This window comes from Trichomonas vaginalis, chromosome II, assembly GCF_026262505.1.
Source record: "Trichomonas vaginalis G3 chromosome II, whole genome shotgun sequence".
In the NCBI taxonomy this organism is placed as follows: domain Eukaryota; phylum Parabasalia; order Trichomonadida; family Trichomonadidae; genus Trichomonas; species Trichomonas vaginalis.
The window spans coordinates 12,082,701-12,106,067 of record NC_067204.1 but is presented as its reverse complement, the minus strand read 5'-3'; the positions used below and the strand labels follow the sequence as shown (position 1 = coordinate 12,106,067).

General features: G+C 36.3%; 5 protein-coding genes across 5 annotated transcripts, besides 1 other annotated feature; 3 read left to right on the top strand and 2 right to left on the bottom strand.

Moving 5' to 3' along the window:
• Positions 1–441: 441 nt before the first annotated feature.
• Positions 442–2,514, top strand: TVAGG3_0530720 (uncharacterized protein; the record flags this gene model as incomplete). Its single annotated transcript, XM_001581897.1, has 1 exon — positions 445–2,475. One exon carries the CDS (start codon positions 445–447, stop codon positions 2,473–2,475), a length of 2,031 nt encoding a protein of 676 aa, XP_001581947.1.
• Positions 2,515–2,885: 371 nt separating this feature from the next.
• Positions 2,886–5,458, bottom strand: TVAGG3_0530710 (uncharacterized protein; the record flags this gene model as incomplete). The annotated part of the gene is made up of 1 exon (XM_001581896.1): positions 2,915–5,458. One exon carries the CDS (start codon positions 5,456–5,458, stop codon positions 2,915–2,917), a length of 2,544 nt encoding a protein of 847 aa, XP_001581946.1.
• A 1,254-nt stretch (positions 5,459–6,712) lies between these two features.
• On the top strand, positions 6,713–7,538 carry TVAGG3_0530700 (Ankyrin repeat family; the record flags this gene model as incomplete). The annotated part of the gene is made up of 1 exon (XM_001581895.1): positions 7,161–7,379. One exon carries the CDS (start codon positions 7,161–7,163, stop codon positions 7,377–7,379), a length of 219 nt encoding a protein of 72 aa, XP_001581945.1.
• A 6,220-nt stretch (positions 7,539–13,758) lies between these two features.
• Positions 13,759–14,058, top strand: TVAGG3_0530690 (uncharacterized protein; the record flags this gene model as incomplete). The annotated part of the gene is made up of 1 exon (XM_051237581.1): positions 13,759–14,058. The coding sequence occupies one exon, from the start codon at positions 13,759–13,761 to the stop codon at positions 14,056–14,058; it is 300 nt and encodes a 99-aa protein (XP_051095405.1).
• Positions 14,059–18,702: 4,644 nt separating this feature from the next.
• Positions 18,703–19,392: a mobile genetic element.
• A 1,091-nt stretch (positions 19,393–20,483) lies between these two features.
• Positions 20,484–23,318, bottom strand: TVAGG3_0530670 (peptidyl-prolyl cis-trans isomerase protein; the record flags this gene model as incomplete). Its single annotated transcript, XM_001581894.1, has 1 exon — positions 21,654–23,318. One exon carries the CDS (start codon positions 23,316–23,318, stop codon positions 21,654–21,656), a length of 1,665 nt encoding a protein of 554 aa, XP_001581944.1.
• Between the last annotated feature and the right edge of the window lie 49 nt (positions 23,319–23,367).

Genomic DNA, 23,367 nt, shown 5'->3' with positions numbered 1-23,367 from the left:
GAACAATAATGTCAAGTTATCCCATTTCACGTTTTTCATTGTGCGAAAAACGAAACATTTGGTAATCTTCATGAGATATGAAACCAGCGCTGAGATAAATAGCATCGTATTATATTGGAAAGTTCTACTATAACAAAATATATCCAGATCTGTTCAATAGATATTAGCATGCTAGAAGGCTAACGTTTTGATAATAAACATTTAAATATATGAAATTATTGCTATTATTATGCACAGATAGTATATATATCGAATAGAGAGCTATGTTTCGCATTTCCCGACCCTCTAGCAACAAAATCGAATTAAAATTTTATGAATATGAACCTATTTAGCGAATTGCTGAAAGTACAGATTATCCATCATAATTTATTAATAATTCCATGATCAAACATGAAAAATACAATTTCCGCGATCGTATGAATTTTGACATCAGTTGAAAAAATTATGGAAGAATTAGATTATACAGCAGTTCATTGGGAGAACTGTGCATCCGTTAAAGGAATGGAGAAAAAGTATCAAGATTCAGTTATCTTAACAATTTCAACGGCTCGTTCTGGTTATTTTTTACGATTAGTTACATTATACAGTTTTCCGTTGAATATGAAGGAAAACACGCCGCATCCTTATGAAATTGCTCATAAAGAAACAGATGTTCTCTGGCATACATATCCAGTACAGATAATTCAAATTATAACTTCATGTATTGGCAATATGATGGGCGATCCAGATAAATACATTCCATGTATCATTTCTTACTTTACGAATGATCCCTATTCATCCCAGTTATTTGGCTATTTAACGTTTCCTTCTCTTTGTTTTTATTTTATGACTCCAGAATTCGTTGAAATCGGTGCAAACATCATATTTTCGACACTCAAGTACACAGATGGACCACTTGTCATGCACATGTGCGCCTCTTTGTACGATTCTATCTCGAATTTTAACAATATTTTGTGGGATCATTTTAACTACTCTATTACGCCAGAAAAATCCGTTATTGCTGTCTTTACTGACTCAATAAAGGAAGGCTTCTCAGTTTTAACCCAAAAACATCAAGAATTTACCAAAAATTTAATTTCGAATTTTCCTCTATTTGCAATCAAATTTTTCACGTTCTACTTCTCCTCACAGTCCAAAGCCTACAATACATTCAAACACAACAACAAAACTCAATCTCCAATGGAAGAATTGATGGAAATTTTGAATTTCGCAGCAAGTAATCCAGAATCTGCCATAGCAAAAGTAATTTTGAGCTCATTCCACTCAGACACGTTTACTTCTCCATTTTTATCTTTTTCAGATATGAATTTACAGACAACATCCTCGATTCTATCACCTCTCGAGACTAATACATTATTCCATGCATTTCTCAGCGGCGAAATGATAAAAAAAGGAAGCAAAGTCGCTTCATTAAAATGCAAACCAGAATATGCGAACAGTTTGTTCCCAGGCAGCATTATTTTCTCTTACAAAAAATTTTTGTCCCTCAACAGATCCAAATTCATGCCTCTTGTCTACGAACCAGAACCGGAAATTGTAATTGAGAAAAATCCAGACTTCAAGAGAGATTACGAGCACATTATTCTTCTTGCTTCAAATAATGGACTCAAACCTCTCGAAGTTATTAACAATCCTCTAACTCCGGCCGTATTAGATACATTAAATCACGTAAAAAGCATGAAAACGGAAGGATTCATCGATTACGTGTATAAGAAACAGAAGAAGATAATTAATAAGGCCCAGTCCAACTTCGAAAGCTTCTTTGAGTGGCTTTCAACAGATATCGGACTTAAAAGGTGCCAAATGATCTTTTCCTTGGACCTTAACAGGATGGAAATCATTCTATCGCAGATGGACGTCAGCAAGAAGTTCCCAGATCCTTCTAAAATCCCTCTCCACACAATCGCGCAAAAAGATATCGCATTTATCAACACTCTTAAATCGGTTTACGATACTAATTTAAACAGCCCATATGTATATCTTTGCGCTCTAAATCTCTCCAATATCTACCCGAAAGACGAATTAATTCCCGAAATGAACGATTCTTACATTTCTAAGTTCATTCAGTCCGAGCGATTGCGAATAATGCTGGAAAAGAACACAAGTAACCAGCATTACTACGAAATCGCCCACAAAATTAGTGAAGATGCAAATCTTCCAATCGGAGAAAGGATTTTGAAGATCACAGATGCTTTCATACAGTTAAATAACTTGATGGGAGCGGATAAATCAACAAAATTCGCTTCAATTGCAGTTGATATCCTGATAATGAGTGGAAGAGAGGATTTCTTCACTGATATAATGTACCTGGAGAACATCGCATCCAAGTTTTACGCTGCTGCTGAAAACCACAACCCTCAGGCAAGGTTTTTGTGGACTGTGACGTTTTCTGAGTTAGTTAAGAGACTTTCTCAGGCAAATTCGTCTTTCCAGTCAGGAGAAAATGTATACAAGTTCTTGATAAAGAAATTATGATTTTTTTTTGTTTAGATATCAAATTTTAAAAAATTGTTTTAAATTTTTTATATTAAATATTTCATAATTAGTTAATAAACTTATTGATACATAAAATAAGTAATTTTTAAATGAAACAAATTTGAAAATATTCCAAATCTAATTGTTATATCCATCTATTGTAGCTTGATAGGAACAATAGCAGATGTTAAATTAATCATAGGATGTTAACCATTAAGTGTGTTGCATTTTTTCTTCAATTGACTTGGATTTAACGGAAAACTAAAAATCCTTCTTCCTTCGCAATCAATAACATATATTTCCAGTAGGAATTATGAAAAGAGATAAGTTTTACATATCAATGTTTAAAATGTGAATTTCAAAATTTCAAAGTTGAAAAACAATGGAATTCATAAAATATCAAACAAATTTACATATATACAAAAACAATATAATAATTCTATTGACCTGTTAGCTCTTCAAATATATAATCTTTGTCACATTCAGTGACAACATGAGTAACTAACAAATCAACTAAATTCTCCATAAGTAATAATTCTCTATTGCTTTTCTCAGGAGTCATTGGATTCTTAGATCCTTCTGCAAGCATATCGAGCATAAATTGGAAATAATCCAACAATCTTCGGTATTCATTAAACATCACTGGAACGGGAGAATTCGTCTTGAAAATGTTATCAACTCTCTTTACTGCCTGTTTTAATTCCGCGTGTAACCATGTATCAAATGTTCCCAATGGTCTCAGGAATCCTTCGAACCATCTTCCAAATCTTATCCATCTCTTGAACAAGTCACTTCTTTTCAGTTCAGTAACAGGAGTATTATGAAGCAAAGTAACAGGAGCTTCGATGGAATAGAAGTGGAATCCCATCGAATCCATGGCCGTTAACAATGATTCTAAAGTTAAATCACCTTTAGAAACCATCGTTGCCTCTCTATATAATTCGAAAACTGTTTGAGAATCACCTTGATAACCAAGAGATTTAACTAAAGCAACAAAGTTTTCGAAACCAATTTTGATGTTTCCTTGCATGTATCTCTTTGATTGGAACATCAATCTCACTGCATTTCTGCGCTTCCTTCTTTCTCTTTCATAGAATTCAAGTAAAATTACCATGAATTCTGCGTAATCAATTCTGTTCTCATTATTCGCTTGTTTCTCAGCTTTCTCAAGTACAGATTGCGCAACATGGGAGTATTGTCCGACGACTGAATTCATCATGTTTTTGATTTCACTGATATCCACCATGATTTTCTTCGGACTTTGGCTGTCGATAACAGGAAGACCCAACAAAAGGTATCTGCATCTTAAGAAGAAAGTCAACTCATCGCAAGTGTATTCTTCAAGTGCAAATGCTTTGAATAGTTTCATCTCGTTGTATTTCTCGTCTGAAACGCATCTCCATAATCGAGCAGCATTTGTTAAAGCGACAAAAAGAGATTCGTCATTTCTGCTGAAAAAGGATATGATGAATTCAGGGAATCTTTGAACTTGTCCGCCAGTTCGCTTCATCCATTCGTCTTGAAGATACTTGGCTTGGAAGATCTGGCGAATGATTTGGAACGGATTATAATCAGATGACTGAGTATTTGGCAAAGGAACATCAATGTGAGGTGCAATGTACTGAAGGAAGCGAGGATTCTGGTTTATATCGGAAGCAAAGTCATTTTCAGCGTGAATATCAACACTACCAAGACTCTCCGTGGTTTGGAGAACATCAATGACGCATTTTTCAACAGCTTGAATCATTAAACTTGAATTTCCGGAAAGAAGGACCTTATCGATATCGTCTGTGTATTGCTGTTGAGTAGGAATATTTACATTGGAGCGTTGAAGAATATCTGTGATTTTATCATATATCTGATTTAATTTTTGAAGGACACTGATATATGGAGTGGAATCTACTAACATATTACGCTTGTTCTTTTTATCTCCATCTTCTTCTTCGCCAAATTGTTGAATTTCAAGCTGACGTTCGAGTCGACCTTTTGATGCCAACGCATTTTGAAGTTTTCTACGAAGCTCCCCATTTGCTTGATCAACATTTGTTTTTTGGGCTTGTAAATCTAGTATTTGCTTCTTATGTTTGTCAATTTTCTCATTTAATTTTTGAATTTCTGTTTCTTTATGACGTAATTTCTTTTCTGTATTAGCAAGTTTCTGTTTAAGGTCTTCTAGAGTAATATAAACCGAGTCGCTTTGGAAATCTAAGAAAACACGATGTAATGCTTTTACATGTTCTTCTAATTGAGATTTTTGCTCAAGAAAACGCTTCATTGATAGATCGTATTCTTGTTTACGAAGTTCCATCTCCTCATCTTTTGCTTTAAGTTGTCTTTCACATTCAAATTGAATTTCGTTAACTCTTTCAGATGAAGTATCGATTACTTTAGTTAACTCAGCTTCTAATTGAACGTTATGGTTTTTGAGCTTATCCATCTCATCTCTATTTTTGTTAATTTCTTTTCTAAGTAATAAAAAAACTTCTGCATAAGACTCACGTGATTTCTCGACTATTAGGACTTGCTCTCTACACTCAGCACGCAACATGCATGCCAATTGCTCTAGTAGTAAATCTGTAATATTTTGCATTGCAGCAGCAGTTTTTGTATCATCGACACCAGTTAATGACTTTATGGCAGATTCAAAGTTGTTTAACACTTCAATTATTTCTTCTCGACTGGCGTAATGGTCTGGAACATCAGGATCTGTGTGAGTCCATGTTGAATCTTTGAATTTTATAGAGTATAATCCTTCTTTAATTCGTTTTCCAGATGAGGTTTGCGGTGCACGACGACTTGGTGATGTTTGTTGTTGTGATTTTGTTGCGGTTTGCCTAAATTTATAAGATTCTGTTTCAAAAGGCATTGATGGAGTTTCAATTAGAACCCTATTCGATTTTTTGGTTTGAATACCTTCAATTGGCGTTTCTCTTCCTTTCAGCGAAGCAGTAGTGACCAAGCTAGGATCATTCCCTTCAGTCATTTAACGTTCACTATTCAAATTTTCTTTTATCTAGGGGCGCTACGCACCTATAAATCTTTAAAAATTAATTGATTTATTTCTATCGGCGCGCTAGTTTCAAAAAGCATTGTAACGTTAGTAAAAAAAGTCCATACCATATCAATAAGTCTATACCACGGGGTCCTTTTGAACATTTATAATTGGTTGATGAACATTTATGTTTCAAAGGTTAAAAAGTATCATTACAGTTTATAAACAGTCCAGTATTTCAAAGTTTTTTATTAGATTATTGCTTTTTATGATCACTTATGATATCTTCACACTTTAGAATTTTTTAATAGCGCTATCTATCGGCGCACTGCTACGCTGCGCGCCGATATAGGCTGAGAAATCACGATAGGGGAGGTTTGGTTTTTATAATTTTTCATGTGTGATCAAGACATTGAACGAATTAAATACAATGAATTGAGAAGTACATACAAATGTTATATTGACTTGCGCGTAACTTTGTACAGGTTAAAAATGGACAATGAAAAAGAATTAATCTCAATTTACAATTTGATCAAATCAGAATTGATTGATTCAAAGATGTATCTTCCTCATAATATTGTGAAGGATATTTTGAATATGATTCAATATAACAATCGTTATATAAAGTCATATTTGACTCTTGCCAAATTCTTAACTGATGAATATCATGTAACTGAGGTCACAAATATTTCAAATATATCCAACTTCTTGTTTTATAAAGAATATGGAATTAAATTAGACAACTCTCAAGATTTCGGAGAGCTTCAATCAGAAAATCTTGATATACATGCAGAAAATACAATTTATAGAGTAATTATGGATAACAACATTGATAAATTCATCGACTTTACAAGATTAGATGATTTTGATCAAGATCAATTACTTAGAACAAAATTATACCCATACTATTACGATGGGTTATCATTACTTGAATTATGCTGTTACCACGGAGCAGCTGATTGTTTCAAGTTATTAAGGTCAAAATTTAACTCCAAAATAACCCAAACATGTCTTCGTTATTCATTTTTTGGTGGAAATGCAGAGATCATGAGTGAATGTTTGAAACATCAAAAACCAGATGACAAATGCATGGAATTTGCAATCATTGCACATAACATTGATTTTGTTTCATTCTTGATGAATGAATGCGATATAAAGATCAATTTATCTAATTGCGCAAAATTTAATAATCTTGATGCATTTTTAATTTATTTCGATCAAACTAATGACATTAACAAATGCCTTGTTTATTCGACAATGTTTGCTATTCCATCTCTTTGTGAATATTTCATTTCACTTGGAGCAAATATCAACGAAAAAGATGAATTGGGAAAAACAGCTCTTCATAATTCTGCAGATAATAATAGTATAAAACTCATGGAATTGTTTATCTCACATGGTGCAAATGTCAATGAAGTAGATAATACCGGCAAAACAGTTCTTCATTATGCAGCATGGAAGAATAGAAAAGAAGCAACAGAGCTTCTTCTTTCACATGGTGCAAATGTCAATGTTAAAGACCAATATGAAGAAACTCCTCTTCATTATGCGGCACAGAAAAATAACAAAGAGATAGTTCAGCTTCTTCTTTCACATAGTGCACAAGTTAATGCATCAAATGCCATGGATGGAAGCGCACTTCATTACGCAATAGGTAATAATTGCTTTGAAACTGCCGAACTTCTTATTTCATATGGCACAGATATTAATAAAAGATAGGGAGGGAAGAACAGCTCTTCATAATGCAGCAATACAGGGAAATAAAAGAGTAGCCGATTTTCTTATTTCACATGGTGCCCTTATTAATGAAACAGAGAATCATGGAAAAACAGCTCTTAATTTAGCATTAGAGTATAAACGTGAAGAAATAGTCGAACTTCTTCGTTCACACAATTCTACTAACAATTCTTGATCTAAATTTTCCTTAGTAAACACACGACATTTAAATTTTGCCAACTTTTTCAACTTTTTTTTAATGTTAAATTGAGATTTTTCAGATAGAAAATAAATTGAAATGAGCCAGCAAAATGATATAAGGAATTTGCCAATTTTATAAGGACTTCAAATGATATTCCAGTGACATTAAAATTAAATATAATGCTGATAATAAAATTTCAAAAATAATACCATTTAAATATATTAAATGGGATAATATTTTGTTTGGTATTGCTTTTATATAAAATAAATGGAAATTCTGCTTCACATTTTCCTAATGAAAGAAGTGAAAGCTTTAAATTAAAAGAATTAGTCATCATTTTATTTGTATTAATTGTACCATCATAACTATTTGCAGATAAGTCATCTCCAGTGCAATTTATTACTGTTAAAATTCCCTGCGTGCCTGCACCAAAAGTATGATTCGCTTTGTTTTTGATGAAAATGCATTCAGAAACAATAATATTTGATGAATCAGAATAAAGAAGGCCTCAATTTGAAATATTAGTTTCACATGAGTTGTTTTTGAATATAGATTTTTTGATATTTGAATCCTTTGTTTGCATATGTTTCATGCATACATAGTTTGATTCATGATTGTCATTAGAGTTGAAACAGCAAAAATTAATCTTAACTGGACTATAATGAAAACTATAACCAGCCCATTTTTGACATCTTGTTTTAGTGATATTTGTAGAAATAAGAGTTTGTGATCCATATTGATGGAATATACTGGAACTTCCGGTGTTATCATGTCCACATTGAAAGATGGAACTAAAATTTATTGAATTTTTGTTTGAATCTATTTGGACATTTACATAAGAATATAATCCAATATCTTTTGTGTAAGATTTTATAGCACAAAATCTGTCTTGAATAATGGAGCTTTTACCCAAAAAGGAGATGCAACCACCCTCTCCTGAATTTCGATTGATATTAGTATATGTACATATTGAATGTAGTAATTTTATAGAATCAATGCTGCAATTAATGATATTGTCCGAAAAATCTTTAAAATTCGTTAAAAATTAAAAAGAAGTTTTTTGAAATTGTAGGCTTTGTATTGTTTGTGATATTTGTACATTTTTTCTGCTGGATATCCATAGTATTCTTGCCATATGCCACGTGGAATTCCTTCATTGTTGAAACTGAGTTTATTTTGAAAGATTCCTCTGAAAAAAAAATTCATAGGTACAACGGCATTTTTAATCGGACTGGTGTCTTTTACTGGTAGAATCATATAATTGATAACCGAGCCACTATCAATCAAAAGCATGACAAACATTCCTTTTCATTCTCAAAATCTCGAAATTTTATATATGGTTTGATCCAAATATAAAATTTGTATTATTTTTTAGATGTTTTCAATTGAATTATACAAATAAAACGGTTCGATCTAAATCTATTTGAGTCACCGCCTCCGCACATTATTTTACAGTTTGTATCAACGATATTTCTAATGTAGAAGGTAAAAAAATATTATGCCTGAACCAGTTGGATCTCCCATCTGTATGCAGGAATTTCTTTCGACACGAAAGATTCTTGTGTTGTCGTAATATCCTCGCTTCGAATGAGTCACGAAGTTTTCAACTGTCAAAGGACATTCTTCAGGAAACATCTCGAATTTAATGTCTCCCATCATTGTATGCAAAGTCGCAACGCGTGGCAATGATGATGCCAATACACGTGGTACTTTTGTGACTGCTTTTCAATTCTCGATTTTAAAGTTTCGTTAAAATCAAGCTAATCATTGAAAACAATGACAAATTTTCATATTTCTTTGGACCATCTCATTATAATTAGTATTTACAGAAGATTAAAAAATTCATTTGCATTTTTTTTCAATTCAAAATAAAAATCATAATTTTATTGAAAAAGTGCATAACATATGGCGTCATACTTGTAACACTCAAATTAAAATTGAATGTGTGGAATTTTTTGTCAACATATGAATTGTTTCTTCATATATTTTCTAACAATATAATTACCATATTAGTTTTGAATAAATGGTATTTTTTGCCATTTCAACCACAAGATAAATACCCTACTTTTCCAACATTTAGAAAACATGCATGACCCAGGGTCCAAAAATTGGTATTTTCTGCGCTCAGGCAACATGAGTTTTTGGGCCGCCAAATGAATAGCTCAAATAGTTTCCTCATATAGAGACATGCTTATGCTTAGAGTTTGAAGGGAATCTAAAGTGATTTTTTTCTGCATTTCGAAATCTAATGCAATCTTAAAATCATGATTAAACTGCGAATCTGGGCGCAATTTTTTAATATGTTAATATATGAAGGTACTCCTACTACTGCGAATGCTTCAAATGAAAATTCAAGAAATCAGATTAATTTGATCACATTAGTATAGTAGTGGTCAATCCAAAAACTCATATGTTGATATATAACCTATAGAGATGATAATTATCGACTCTTCATTGAAATGCATAAGATTTAATAATCTCATAAATATTCTTTTTAATTTTCAGTATTTCGTGTGCATTTAGATTGCATATACATGTATATGATATTTCTAGAATGTTTTGGTTAGATATTAAGTTTTTTAGATTAATATTTTAACATTTTGATAAAACAAGCAATTGTTCCATTTTGGAATCGCAATTGAACTCTAGTTTGACTAATATGATGTTGTATGATCAAATAAATTCTAACTTCATGAGATAAATTTTGAAATTAGAAAATGCGATATCTGACTCAAATATTTATCTGAGCACATTTAACATTCAATTATAAACTAAAGTAATATACAACAGATTCGATTTGGCTTATATTTTAAATATTCAACAAATAATCTTATAAAATTGTGCTATTCACGTTTCTCAAAGATGAATTAAGCATTTACAACTTGTGCATTGATGGAATTAGATATGGATTCTAATGTTAATCGATATTTTGTAAATTGATATATATTTTATCATGGTTTGACATTTGATCGTGTTGAAACCGGAATTGCAATATGCATCATCTATATATATAATTGTCAAAATATGAGCTATAGATTTTTAAATTATGCTCCTGATTATGAGTGACTTATATGATTATATTGAATTGAGTAGTAAGAATCATAAATATTAGAATATTACGATAATGTATTATAACCTTATAGAAGCTTAAGGCTAAAAATGATGATGAAAATGTAGCTCAAATTTAAGTCTAAAATTTGAAAAAATTAAGTGCTTATGATAGTATGACGATATTGGTGTTTGAATGTAAGAAATTAGAGATGTATTAGAAGCATTATGAGAAAATAATAAGATATAAAAACAAATTTTATGAAATAATTTAAGTTATAAGAGGTGTTAACATTGGTAATGTGTGAATAAGATAGTAGAATTGTATTGGATCTTTGATTAGTATTTTATAACAATTTATTAATGTAGATGTGATTAGAATGTTGGATTTCAAAGGAGAAAGCGGATTGTTCACTCTTGTTGGTCTGCATGTGTCATTCCGGGAGACATTGCCTGTGCATGTCTCCCAGAATGGCATACTGTTCCGCATTCATAACTTGAATGCGGAACTTTGACCGACAAGAGTGCATTGTGCACTCTTGTTGGTCTGCATGTGTCATTCCGGGAGACATTGCCTGTGCATGTCTCCCAGAACGAGACAATTTATTGCAATCAGAATACGATTGCAAAACTTTGACCGACAAGAGTGCATTGTGCACTCTTGTTTGTCATCCACTATGATACTTAGAGAAAATACTTTACTTACATTATTTAAAATATTAATTTCCCTATTTAATATTTATTTATTATTTTTTGTGCTTTATATTCCCTATGGCATGTACTGAACTATTTTATAGACTCTACCGAGCTATCTCCACATATAAACATTTGACAATAACACATATATACTCTCTTCATATTCTAGTCTCATGACATATTATTGCAAAAGCTATATTTATACAGCATACCTCATAAAGTCTCATTATATCCCTATCTAAGCGTTCAAAACCTATTTTCCCCACGTAATCTGATTCTTCAGGCTCCGCTGATTCGATTTCTGCTGTCAGATCGTGAAAATATGAATCACATAACAAGATAAACACAAGTTACCCAACTTGATATTTTCCGTAAAAAAACAACATCATTTTAGAAAAATTCAATTTTTTCCAAAAGTGTGTGAATTCAAAAAGTCACAATATATCTAGTTATTACCCAGTATTAATTTTTTAATTTAGTTTTTGAGATATTCATTTTATAATACGTATTATTCAGAAAATTAAATACATTTGTAAGGGAAAACGGAATTAATAACAAATATATGAATATCGTGGAAGAGTCAATTTGAAGAAAACATTATTATTTTGGATTTGTGTTTATCTTGTTATGTGATTCATATTTTCACGATCTGACAGCAGAAATCGAATCAGCGGAGCCTGAAGAATCAGATTACGTGGGGAAAATAGGTTTTGAACGCTTAGATAGGGATATAATGAGACTTTATGAGGTATGCTGTATAAATATAGCTTTTGCAATAATATGTCATGAGACTAGAATATGAAGAGAGTATATATGTGTTATTGTCAAATGTTTATATGTGGAGATAGCTCGGTAGAGTCTATAAAATAGTTCAGTACATGCCATAGGGAATATAAAGCACAAAAAATAATAAATAAATATTAAATAGGGAAATTAATATTTTAAATAATGTAAGTAAAGTATTTTCTCTAAGTATCATAGTGGATGACAAACAAGAGTGCACAATGCACTCTTGTCGGTCAAAGTTTTGCAATCGTATTCTGATTGCAATAAATTGTCTCGTTCTGGGAGACATGCACAGGCAATGTCTCCCGGAATGACACATGCAGACCAACAAGAGTGCACAATGCACTCTTGTCGGTCAAAGTTCCGCATTCAAGTTATGAATGCGGAACAGTATGCCATTCTGGGAGACATGCACAGGCAATGTCTCCCGGAATGACACATGCAGACCAACAAGAGTGCACAATGCACTCTTGTCGGTCAAAGTTCCGCATTCAAGTTATGAATGCGGAACAGTATCCATTCTGGGAGACATGCACAGGCAATGTCTCCCGGAATGACACATGCAGACCAACAAGAGTGCACAATGCACTCTTGTCGGTCAAAGTTCCGCATTCAAGTTATGAATGCGGAACAGTATGCCATTCTGGGAGACATGCACAGGCAATGTCTCCCGGAATGACACATGCAGACCAACAAGAGTGCACAATGCACTCTTGTCGGTCAAAGTTCCGCATTCAAGTTATGAATGCGGAACAGTATGCCATTCTGGGAGACATGCACAGGCAATGTCTCCCGGAATGACACATGCAGACCAACAAGAGTGCACAATGCACTCTTGTCGGTCAAAGTTCCGCATTCAAGTTATGAATGCGGAACAGTATGCCATTCTGGGAGACATGCACAGGCAATGTCTCCCGGAATGACACATGCAGACCAACAAGAGTGCACAATGCACTCTTGTCGGTCAAAGTTCCGCATTCAAGTTATGAATGCGGAACAGTATGCCATTCTGGGAGACATGCACAGGCAATGTCTCCCGGAATGACACATGCAGACCAACAAGAGTGCACAATGCACTCTTGTCGGTCAAAGTTCCGCATTCAAGTTATGAATGCGGAACAGTATGCCATTCTGGGAGACATGCACAGGCAATGTCTCCCGGAATGACACATGCAGACCAACAAGAGTGCACAATGCACTCTTGTCGGTCAAAGTTCCGCATTCAAGTTATGAATGCGGAACAGTATGCCATTCTGGGAGACATGCACAGGCAATGTCTCCCGGAATGACACATGCAGACCAACAAGAGTGCACAATGCACTCTTGTCGGTCAAAGTTCCGCATTCAAGTTATGAATGCGGAACAGTATGCCATTCTGGGAGACATGCACAGGCAATGTCTCCCGGAATGACACATGCAGACCAACAAGAGTGCACAATGCACTCTTGTCGGTCAAAGTTCCGCATTCAAGTTATGAATGCGGAACAGTATGCCATTCTGGGAGACATGCACAGGCAATGTCTCCCGGAATGACACATGCAGACCAACAAGAGTGCACAATGCACTCTTGTCGGTCAAAGTTCCGCATTCAAGTTATGAATGCGGAACAGTATGCCATTCTGGGAGACATGCACAGGCAATGTCTCCCGGAATGACACACGCAGACCAACAAGAGTGCACAATGCACTCTTGTCGGTCAAAGTTTTGCAATCGTATTCTGATTGCAATAAATTGTCTCGTTCTGGGAGACATGCACAGGCAATGTCTCCCGGAATGACACATGCAGACCAACAAGAGTGCACAATGCACTCTTGTCGGTCAAAGTTCCGCATTCAAGTTATGAATGCGGAACAGTATGCCATTCTGGGAGACATGCACAGGCAATGTCTCCCGGAATGACACATGCAGACCAACAAGAGTGCACAATGCACTCTTGTCGGTCAAAGTTCCGCATTCAAGTTATGAATGCGGAACAGTATGCCATTCTGGGAGACATGCACAGGCAATGTCTCCCGGAATGACACATGCAGACCAACAAGAGTGCACAATGCACTCTTGTCGGTCAAAGTTCCGCATTCAAGTTATGAATGCGGAACAGTATGCCATTCTGGGAGACATGCACAGGCAATGTCTCCCGGAATGACACATGCAGACCAACAAGAGTGCACAATGCACTCTTGTCGGTCAAAGTTCCGCATTCAAGTTATGAATGCGGAACAGTATGCCATTCTGGGAGACATGCACAGGCAATGTCTCCCGGAATGACACATGCAGACCAACAAGAGTGCACAATGCACTCTTGTCGGTCAAAGTTCCGCATTCAAGTTATGAATGCGGAACAGTATGCCATTCTGGGAGACATGCACAGGCAATGTCTCCCGGAATGACACATGCAGACCAACAAGAGTGCACAATGCACTCTTGTCGGTCAAAGTTTTGCAATCGTATTCTGATTGCAATAAATTGTTTCATTCTGGGAGACATGCACAGGCAATGTCTCCCGGAATGACACATGCAGACCAACAAGAGTGCACAATGCACTCTTGTCGGTCAAAGTTTTGCAATCGTATTCTGATTGCAATAAATTGTCTCGTTCTGGGAGACATGCACAGGCAATGTCTCCCGGAATGACACATGCAGACCAACAAGAGTGCACAATGCACTCTTGTCGGTCAAAGTTCCGCATTCAAGTTATGAATGCGGAACAGTATGCCATTCTGGGAGACATGCACAGGCAATGTCTCCCGGAATGACACATGCAGACCAACAAGAGTGCACAATGCACTCTTGTCGGTCAAAGTTCCGCATTCAAGTATGAATGCGGAACAGTATGCCATTCTGGGAGACATGCACAGGCAATGTCTCCCGGAATGACACATGCAGACCAACAAGAGTGCACAATGCACTCTTGTCGGTCAAAGTTCCGCATTCAAGTTATGAATGCGGAACAGTATGCCATTCTGGGAGACATGCACAGGCAATGTCTCCCGGAATGACACATGCAGACCAACAAGAGTGCACAATGCACTCTTGTCGGTCAAAGTTTTGCAATCGTATTCTGATTGCAATAAATTGTTCATTCTGGGAGACATGCACAGGCAATGTCTCCCGGAATGACACATGCAGACCAACAAGAGTGCACAATGCACTCTTGTCGGTCAAAGTTTTGCAATCGTATTTGATGCAATAAATTGCTCATTCTGGGAGACATGCACAGGCAATGTCTCCCGGAATGACACATGCAGACCAACAAGAGTGCACAATGCACTCTTGTCGGTCAAAGTTCCGCATTCAAGTATGATGCAATAAATTGCCATTCTGGGAGACATGCACAGGCAATGTCTCCCGGAATGACACATGCAGACCAACAAGAGTGCACAATGCACTCTTGTCGGTCAAAGTTTTGCAATCGTATTCTGAATTGCAATAAATTGCATTCTGGGAGACATGCACAGGCAATGTCTCCCGGAATGACACATGCAGACCAACAAGAGTGCACAATGTCACTCTTGTCGGTCAAAGTTTTGCAATCGTATTCTGATTGCAATAAATTGTCTCGTTCTGGGAGACATGCACAGGCAATGTCTCCCGGAATGACACATGCAGACCAACAAGAGTGCACAATGCACTCTTGTCGGTCAAAGTTCCGCATTCAAGTTATGAATGCGGAACAGTATGCCATTCTGGGAGACATGCACAGGCAATGTCTCCCGGAATGACACATGCAGACCAACAAGAGTGCACAATGCACTCTTGTCGGTCAAAGTTCCGCATTCATAACTTGAATGCGGAACAGTATGCCATTCTGGGAGACATGCACAGGCAATGTCTCCCGGAATGACACATGCAGACCAACAAGAGTGCACAATGCACTCTTGTCGGTCAAAGTTCCGCATTCAAGTATGAATGCGGAACAGTATGCCATTCTGGGAGACATGCACAGGCAATGTCTCCCGGAATGACACATGCAGACCAACAAGAGTGCACAATGCACTCTTGTCGGTCAAAGTTCCGCATTCAAGTTATGAATGCGGAACAGTATGCCATTCTGGGAGACATGCACAGGCAATGTCTCCCGGAATGACACATGCAGACCAACAAGAGTGCACAATGCACTCTTGTCGGTCAAAGTTCCGCATTCAAGTTATGAATGCGGAACAGTATGCCATTCTGGGAGACATGCACAGGCAATGTCTCCCGGAATGACACATGCAGACCAACAAGAGTGCACAATGCACTCTTGTCGGTCAAAGTTTTGCAATCGTATTCTGATTGCAATAAATTGTTCATTCTGGGAGACATGCACAGGCAATGTCTCCCGGAATGACACATGCAGACCAACAAGAGTGCACAATGCACTCTTGTCGGTCAAAGTTTTGCAATCGTATTTGATTGCAATAAATTGTCTCATTCTGGGAGACATGCACAGGCAATGTCTCCCGGAATGACACATGCAGACCAACAAGAGTGCACAATGCACTCTTGTCGGTCAAAGTTCCGCATTCAAGTTATGAATGCAACAGTATGCCATTCTGGGAGACATGCACAGGCAATGTCTCCCGGAATGACACATGCAGACCAACAAGAGTGCACAATGCACTCTTGTCGGTCAAAGTTTTGCAATCGTATTCTGATTGCAATAAATTGTTCATTCTGGGAGACATGCACAGGCAATGTCTCCCGGAATGACACATGCAGACCAACAAGAGTGCACAATGCACTCTTGTCGGTCAAAGTTTTGCAATCGTATTTGATTGCAATAAATTGTCTCATTCTGGGAGACATGCACAGGCAATGTCTCCCGGAATGACACATGCAGACCAACAAGAGTGCACAATGCACTCTTGTCGGTCAAAGTTCCGCATTCAAGTTATGAATGCGGAACAGTATGCCATTCTGGGAGACATGCACAGGCAATGTCTCCCGGAATGACACATGCAGACCAACAAGAGTGCACAATGCACTCTTGTCGGTCAAAGTTTTGCAATCGTATTCTGATTGCAATAAATTGTTCATTCTGGGAGACATGCACAGGCAATGTCTCCCGGAATGACACATGCAGACCAACAAGAGTGCACAATGCACTCTTGTCGGTCAAAGTTTTGCAATCGTATTCTGATTGCAATAAATTGTCTCGTTCTGGGAGACATGCACAGGCAATGTCTCCCGGAATGACACATGCAGACCAACAAGAGTGCACAATGCACTCTTGTCGGTCAAAGTTCCGCATCAAGTTATGATGCGAACAATGTTGCCATTCTGGGAGACATGCACAGGCAATGTCTCCCGGAATGACACATGCAGACCAACAAGAGTGCACAATGCACTCTTGTCGGTCAAAGTTCCGCATTCAAGTTATGATGCGGAACAGTATGCCATTCTGGGAGACATGCACAGGCAATGTCTCCCGGAATGACACATGCAGACCAACAAGAGTGCACAATGCACTCTTGTCGGTCAAAGTTCCGCATTCAAGTATGAATGCAACAGTATGCCATTCTGGGAGACATGCACAGGCAATGTCTCCCGGAATGACACATGCAGACCAACAAGAGTGCACAATGCACTCTTGTCGGTCAAAGTTTTGCAATCGTATTCTGATTGCAATAAATTGTTCATTCTGGGAGACATGCACAGGCAATGTCTCCCGGAATGACACATGCAGACCAACAAGAGTGCACAATGCACTCTTGTCGGTCAAAGTTTTGCAATCGTATTCTGATTGCAATAAATTGTCTCGTTCTGGGAGACATGCACAGGCAATGTCTCCCGGAATGACACATGCAGACCAACAAGAGTGCACAATGCACTCTTGTCGGTCAAAGTTCCGCATTCAAGTTATGAATGCGGAACAGTATGCCATTCTGGGAGACATGCACAGGCAATGTCTCCCGGAATGACACATGCAGACCAACAAGAGTGCACAATGCACTCTTGTCGGTCAAAGTTCCGCATTCAAGTTATGAATGCGGAACAGTATGCCATTCTGGGAGACATGCACAGGCAATGTCTCCCGGAATGACACATGCAGACCAACAAGAGTGCACAATGCACTCTTGTCGGTCAAAGTTCCGCATTCAAGTTATGAATGCGGAACAGTATGCCATTCTGGGAGACATGCACAGGCAATGTCTCCCGGAATGACACATGCAGACCAACAAGAGTGCACAATGCACTCTTGTCGGTCAAAGTTTTGCAATCGTATTCTGATTGCAATAAATTGTTTCATTCTGGGAGACATGCACAGGCAATGTCTCCCGGAATGACACATGCAGACCAACAAGAGTGCACAATGCACTCTTGTCGGTCAAAGTTTTGCAATCGTATTCTGATTGCAATAAATTGTCTCGTTCTGGGAGACATGCACAGGCAATGTCTCCCGGAATGACACATGCAGACCAACAAGAGTGCACAATGCACTCTTGTCGGTCAAAGTTTTGCAATCGTATTTTGATTGCAATAAATTGTCTCGTTCTGGGAGACATGCACAGGCAATGTCTCCCGGAATGACACATGCAGACCAACAAGAGTGCACAATGCACTCTTGTCGGTCAAAGTTCCGCATTCAAGTTATGAATGCGGAACAGTATGCCATTCTGGGAGACATGCACAGGCAATGTCTCCCGGAATGACACATGCAGACCAACAAGAGTGCACAATGCACTCTTGTCGGTCAAAGTTCCGCATTCAAGTTATGAATGCGGAACAGTATGCCATTCTGGGAGACATACACAGGCAATGTCTCCGGAATGAGACACTGCGACCGTCAGGAGTGCATATTATCATCAAAAATTCAAAAAAAAAACATTTTTCTTTTTTCTTTAGCCAAAATGTACTTATTTTTTCGAAATTTTCGAAATATGATTTTTTCGGGAGACTTTTTCAAAATTTTAATATGATAAATATGAGTTATTTTATGTTCTCTATTTGAGAGTCTGCTTATTTTTGAGTATTGAGCAAAATTGAAAAATGAGAATATTTAGGAACATAATAAATCGATTTATCTCGTCATGTAGTTCATATTTTCGCGTTCTGAGAGCGGAAAACGCATTTTTTGAATGCGTAGATTCCGAATCACACGGAAAAAATAGGTTTTAATAAGAAAAATAGACAATTTATGAAGTAACAAAGCACATAGTATTATAAAAAGAAAAACATTTTCTCATATGAAAGAAAATATAACGTATTTTTTACAGAGCGTAGGTATATATCGAGCCAATTCACACCATAAATTCTTTTCTCGTTCTCGGGCCTATGAACAACCTGAGGTGCACAACAATATTAACTTATACTGCTGTTATCTGGATTTGAATCCTCAATTGAGAGAATTCCAGATAACTTCAGTATAAACAAACCATATACATATTTCCTCCTTGCTTCTAGGCCAAGCATAACAAGTACATTACCTTAGAGCAAATCTCATTCGGAGTTTCTCATTTAATGAGAGACTCCGAATGAAATTTGCCTATTTGATTAATATCGTGCTTTATGAGATGCAAATTCTGATGATAAATATTGATCTAGAGCTTATATAAGATGCGAAGAAACTTCAAAAAAAGCTAACCGGTAAAGACAGCAACTTGCAACACCAAGTTGCTCACGTAGTGATTACAAGCATATCTGCAAGGCAAAGTCCTCAGGATGCAGAACTTTGCCTGCAATCAGAAAAGAGATTGCAGCAGAGTAACCGGTAAAGACAGCAACTTGCAACACCAAGTTGCTCACGTAGTGATTACAAGCATATCTGCAAGGCAAAGTCCTCAGGATGCAGAACTTTGCCTGCAATCAGAAAAGAGATTGCAGCAGAGTAACCGGTAAAGACAGCAACTTGCAACACCAAGTTGCTCACGTAGTGATTACAAGCATATCTGCAAGGCAAAGTCCTCAGGATGCAGAACTTTGCCTGCAATCAGAAAAGAGATTGCAGCAGAGTAACCGGTAAAGACAGCAACTTGCAAAGTCAAGCAGTTTCTGAGATTTTGATTTATAAATCATAAACCTTCATGCTTGATGATTTTGTAGAATTGTTAACTCATGTCATCAGTTAATGCTCACCTAAGGGAGGTGTTTTGCGGGAGCTGGGGGTATCTTGGTGAGTACTCAGGAGGCCAAGAAGGGCACCCCAACCGACATTTTGCTGATGGATTGAGTTCGCAACCATTTTTATAACCGTAAAAACCGTCGGGACAAAACAACTTGAATAATTGAATTTTTTAATGATAATGATTGTGAAATAACATGTAACTATAATTTAAGAATGCCATATTTTTGTTAAAAAAATTTCGAAAAGTGAGAGATTTTCCGTTCTAATAAATATATTTGATAACCGGGGTGTCCCCCGGAATCAAATAAATTATCATATCGAGAATCGGAGATCCTTGCAGTTTCGATTTTTTCGAAAAGTGAGAGATTTTCCGTTCTAATAAATATATTTGATAACCGGGGTGTCCCCCGGAATCAAATAAATTATCATATCGAGAATCGGAGATCCTTGCAGTTTCGATTTTTTCGAAAAGTGAGGTATTATTATTTTCAATCTTACTTGTATCTGTTTAATTAATTATCAGTGCATTCAAAAACGTATCTCAAGAACCATAGAAGAACTTAAATTTAGCTGGTTTGAATATTTTGGAAACACAGCAAAATCTGAGAAGACGCGGGATGGGAGAGCAATCTATGTTACAACAGGTAATTCAAATTATCACATTTATGATTGTTCGTTTCAGGAATGCAAAACGAACGGAGCAATATACATTAAAAGATATAACGCAATCCGCACATTACTTGAAGATTCAATATTTAACAAATGTGGCTCCGATTCAAATGGGGGATCTGTTTACTATCAGTGCAAAGAAGGCCAATTTGTCCAACAACGAACTTTCTATTCTAATTCAAAAGCAATCAGCTACATAGCATTTTGTCAATTTGTTAAAATTTCTGCTTCTTATAAAAACTATGCATATGATGTTTCTGTTTCTAACTGCGGTGAAAGTGAATCGATAGGAAGTGTAACAATTAGTATTACATATGGTAATATACGTATATCGAATATTAATAGCACATACAACAAATGCAATCAATATTCATCAATAGAGAGCATCCTTGACGAAAGTTCAGGTACCTGCAATTTTTCAAATTTCATAAACAACAATCAAATTGGGAGCGTATCCCTTGAATTCTGGATAAATGGAGATAGTATGGATTACAAACAAACGGTTACTTATTGCAATGTTCTTGGAAATAAATGTGGAACAGATAACGATCAAGTTCTTTTTTTAGGCGTTTTAACAACTAATGTGGATCATTGCATATTTTTATGTAACACTGCCAAGTTCATGTTTCGGCAATTTGAAGCAGATTTCACATTGACTATTTCAGATTCATATGTTGAATCACAGTCAACACGTACAGGAGGAAATGTCAAATTTACTGATCTAAAACAAAATTACGATTTTAATGATATTTCTCATTTTTATATTGAAAATTGTTTCATTGGAAAAAATGTCTATCCGGAAATCAGTATAAAACCCAAATTTGTTATTAAACGTGCACCAATGAGGAGGCGATAAAATAAAAAGCAATAAAAATCGTTCCTTCTTACTATTTAAATTAATTTTTCATATCAAAATGATCATTAGAATTAAGAGCATTATATTAATAATAGATCTAACCTTGATTTGTTGTTTGAAGTTTAAAAAGTCTAAGAAAAATAAATATTTATTCAAACAAGATATTATTTTACAAGTTGTTGCTAAATGTTATATTGACAATGAGAATAGGATCTAATGGATGCTTGTATTTATCAATTTCGACAGTCATGATTTTTTGAATCGTTTCTTTCCCTGAAACGAGTCTTCCCCAACAAGTATGCTTTCCATTTAATGATGGAGCAGGGTTAGTAGTTATAAAGAACTGTGATCCGTTCGTATTCTTACCTTCGTTGGCCATACCAACCATCCATGCTTCTGAAAAATTATTAATTACATTATCCAAGTTTTCGTCATCGAAATAACCTCCCCAGATAGATTCTCCACCTATACCAGAGCCAGTTGGATCTCCCATCTGTATGCAGAAGTCTCTTTCGACACGAAAGATTCTTGTGTTGTCGTAATATCCTCGCTTCGAGTGAGTCACGAAGTTTTCAACTGTCAAAGGACATTCTTCAGGAAACATCTCGAATTTAATGTCTCCCATCATTGTATGCAAAGTCGCAACGCGTGGTAATGATGATGCCAATACACGTGGTACTTTCGTGACTGCTTTAACAACTTCTTCGGTGACTTTTTCGTTGAAAGCGTCACGTTTTCCGGATTTTCCGTTTTCATTGGTAAATAAGTAGAATCTTTGTTTGTTGAATGCTGATGCTAACAACATTGGAACATCTGACTTCAGAAATGCTAAAGAATTAAATCTTTCTTGCATTTCAACTCGACCAATAATTCGAAGTAATGTTCCTGTTTGGGAATCATAGAATTTGATACCAAATGCGGAAGGAATTATTAAAATACTATCAGTTCTATCAAACATTGCACTAAAATAAGAATTATTTTCTCGACATTGTTTTTCAAGGTTAACTCTTGAGTTATACATATCTGTGTCTAATCCATAAGTCTTAGAACCATCTAATTCATCACTAAATCTGCGGACAATCTTACCAGTTTCGATATCAAATTCACGAATTGTCCAATCTGAACAACAGACTATGAAATAGCGGCCATTATTAGAAAATGCTGAAGATACGACTTTATTACCATTTCCTTTGATACTCATTAATTCCATAAAGTTAGATTGGAATAAAGTATATCCAAAATCAGGACATTTACCGTATATATCCCAAAATGTAATCATACCTTTTTTGTCAACAGAAAGGCCAATTTCTTTCTCAAATGAAAAGCACATTGATGTAATTGGAGAAGAATTTAAAGTAAATTCACGAATAATTTGCGTTTCTAGATCTTCTTTGAATGGATCTACGATTTTAATTGATTTTTCATTTCCTAAACTAACTGCTAAGTATTGATTTAAGGCAGATTTATCTTTAATATAACATAAATTTACTTCTGTGCGAACTCCAAAATCTACTTTTGTAAGCATCTCGAATGACTGAATTCTGCATATGATGATTTTCCCACTGTTTGTTCCAATTGCTATAAATTCATCATCTTCACTCACAGAAAACGAACAAAATTGACCTTCATGTGGTTGTATTTGTTTAACAAATTCGATTTCGGTTTTATCTGCATGCCAAAATTTAATGAAGCCATCAACACTCATCGTAATAAAGAATTGGTACGTTTGACTTGAAGCAACGAACTGTAAATTTTCTCTGTGCATATATGATCGATAGTACATTTCGCCTGAAGGTAAAGTTGTGAATATGTTATTCTCTATATCTTCAGTCATAATAAATAATAGCATACTTGCTCAATAAATTTTGCTATTTATGATAACA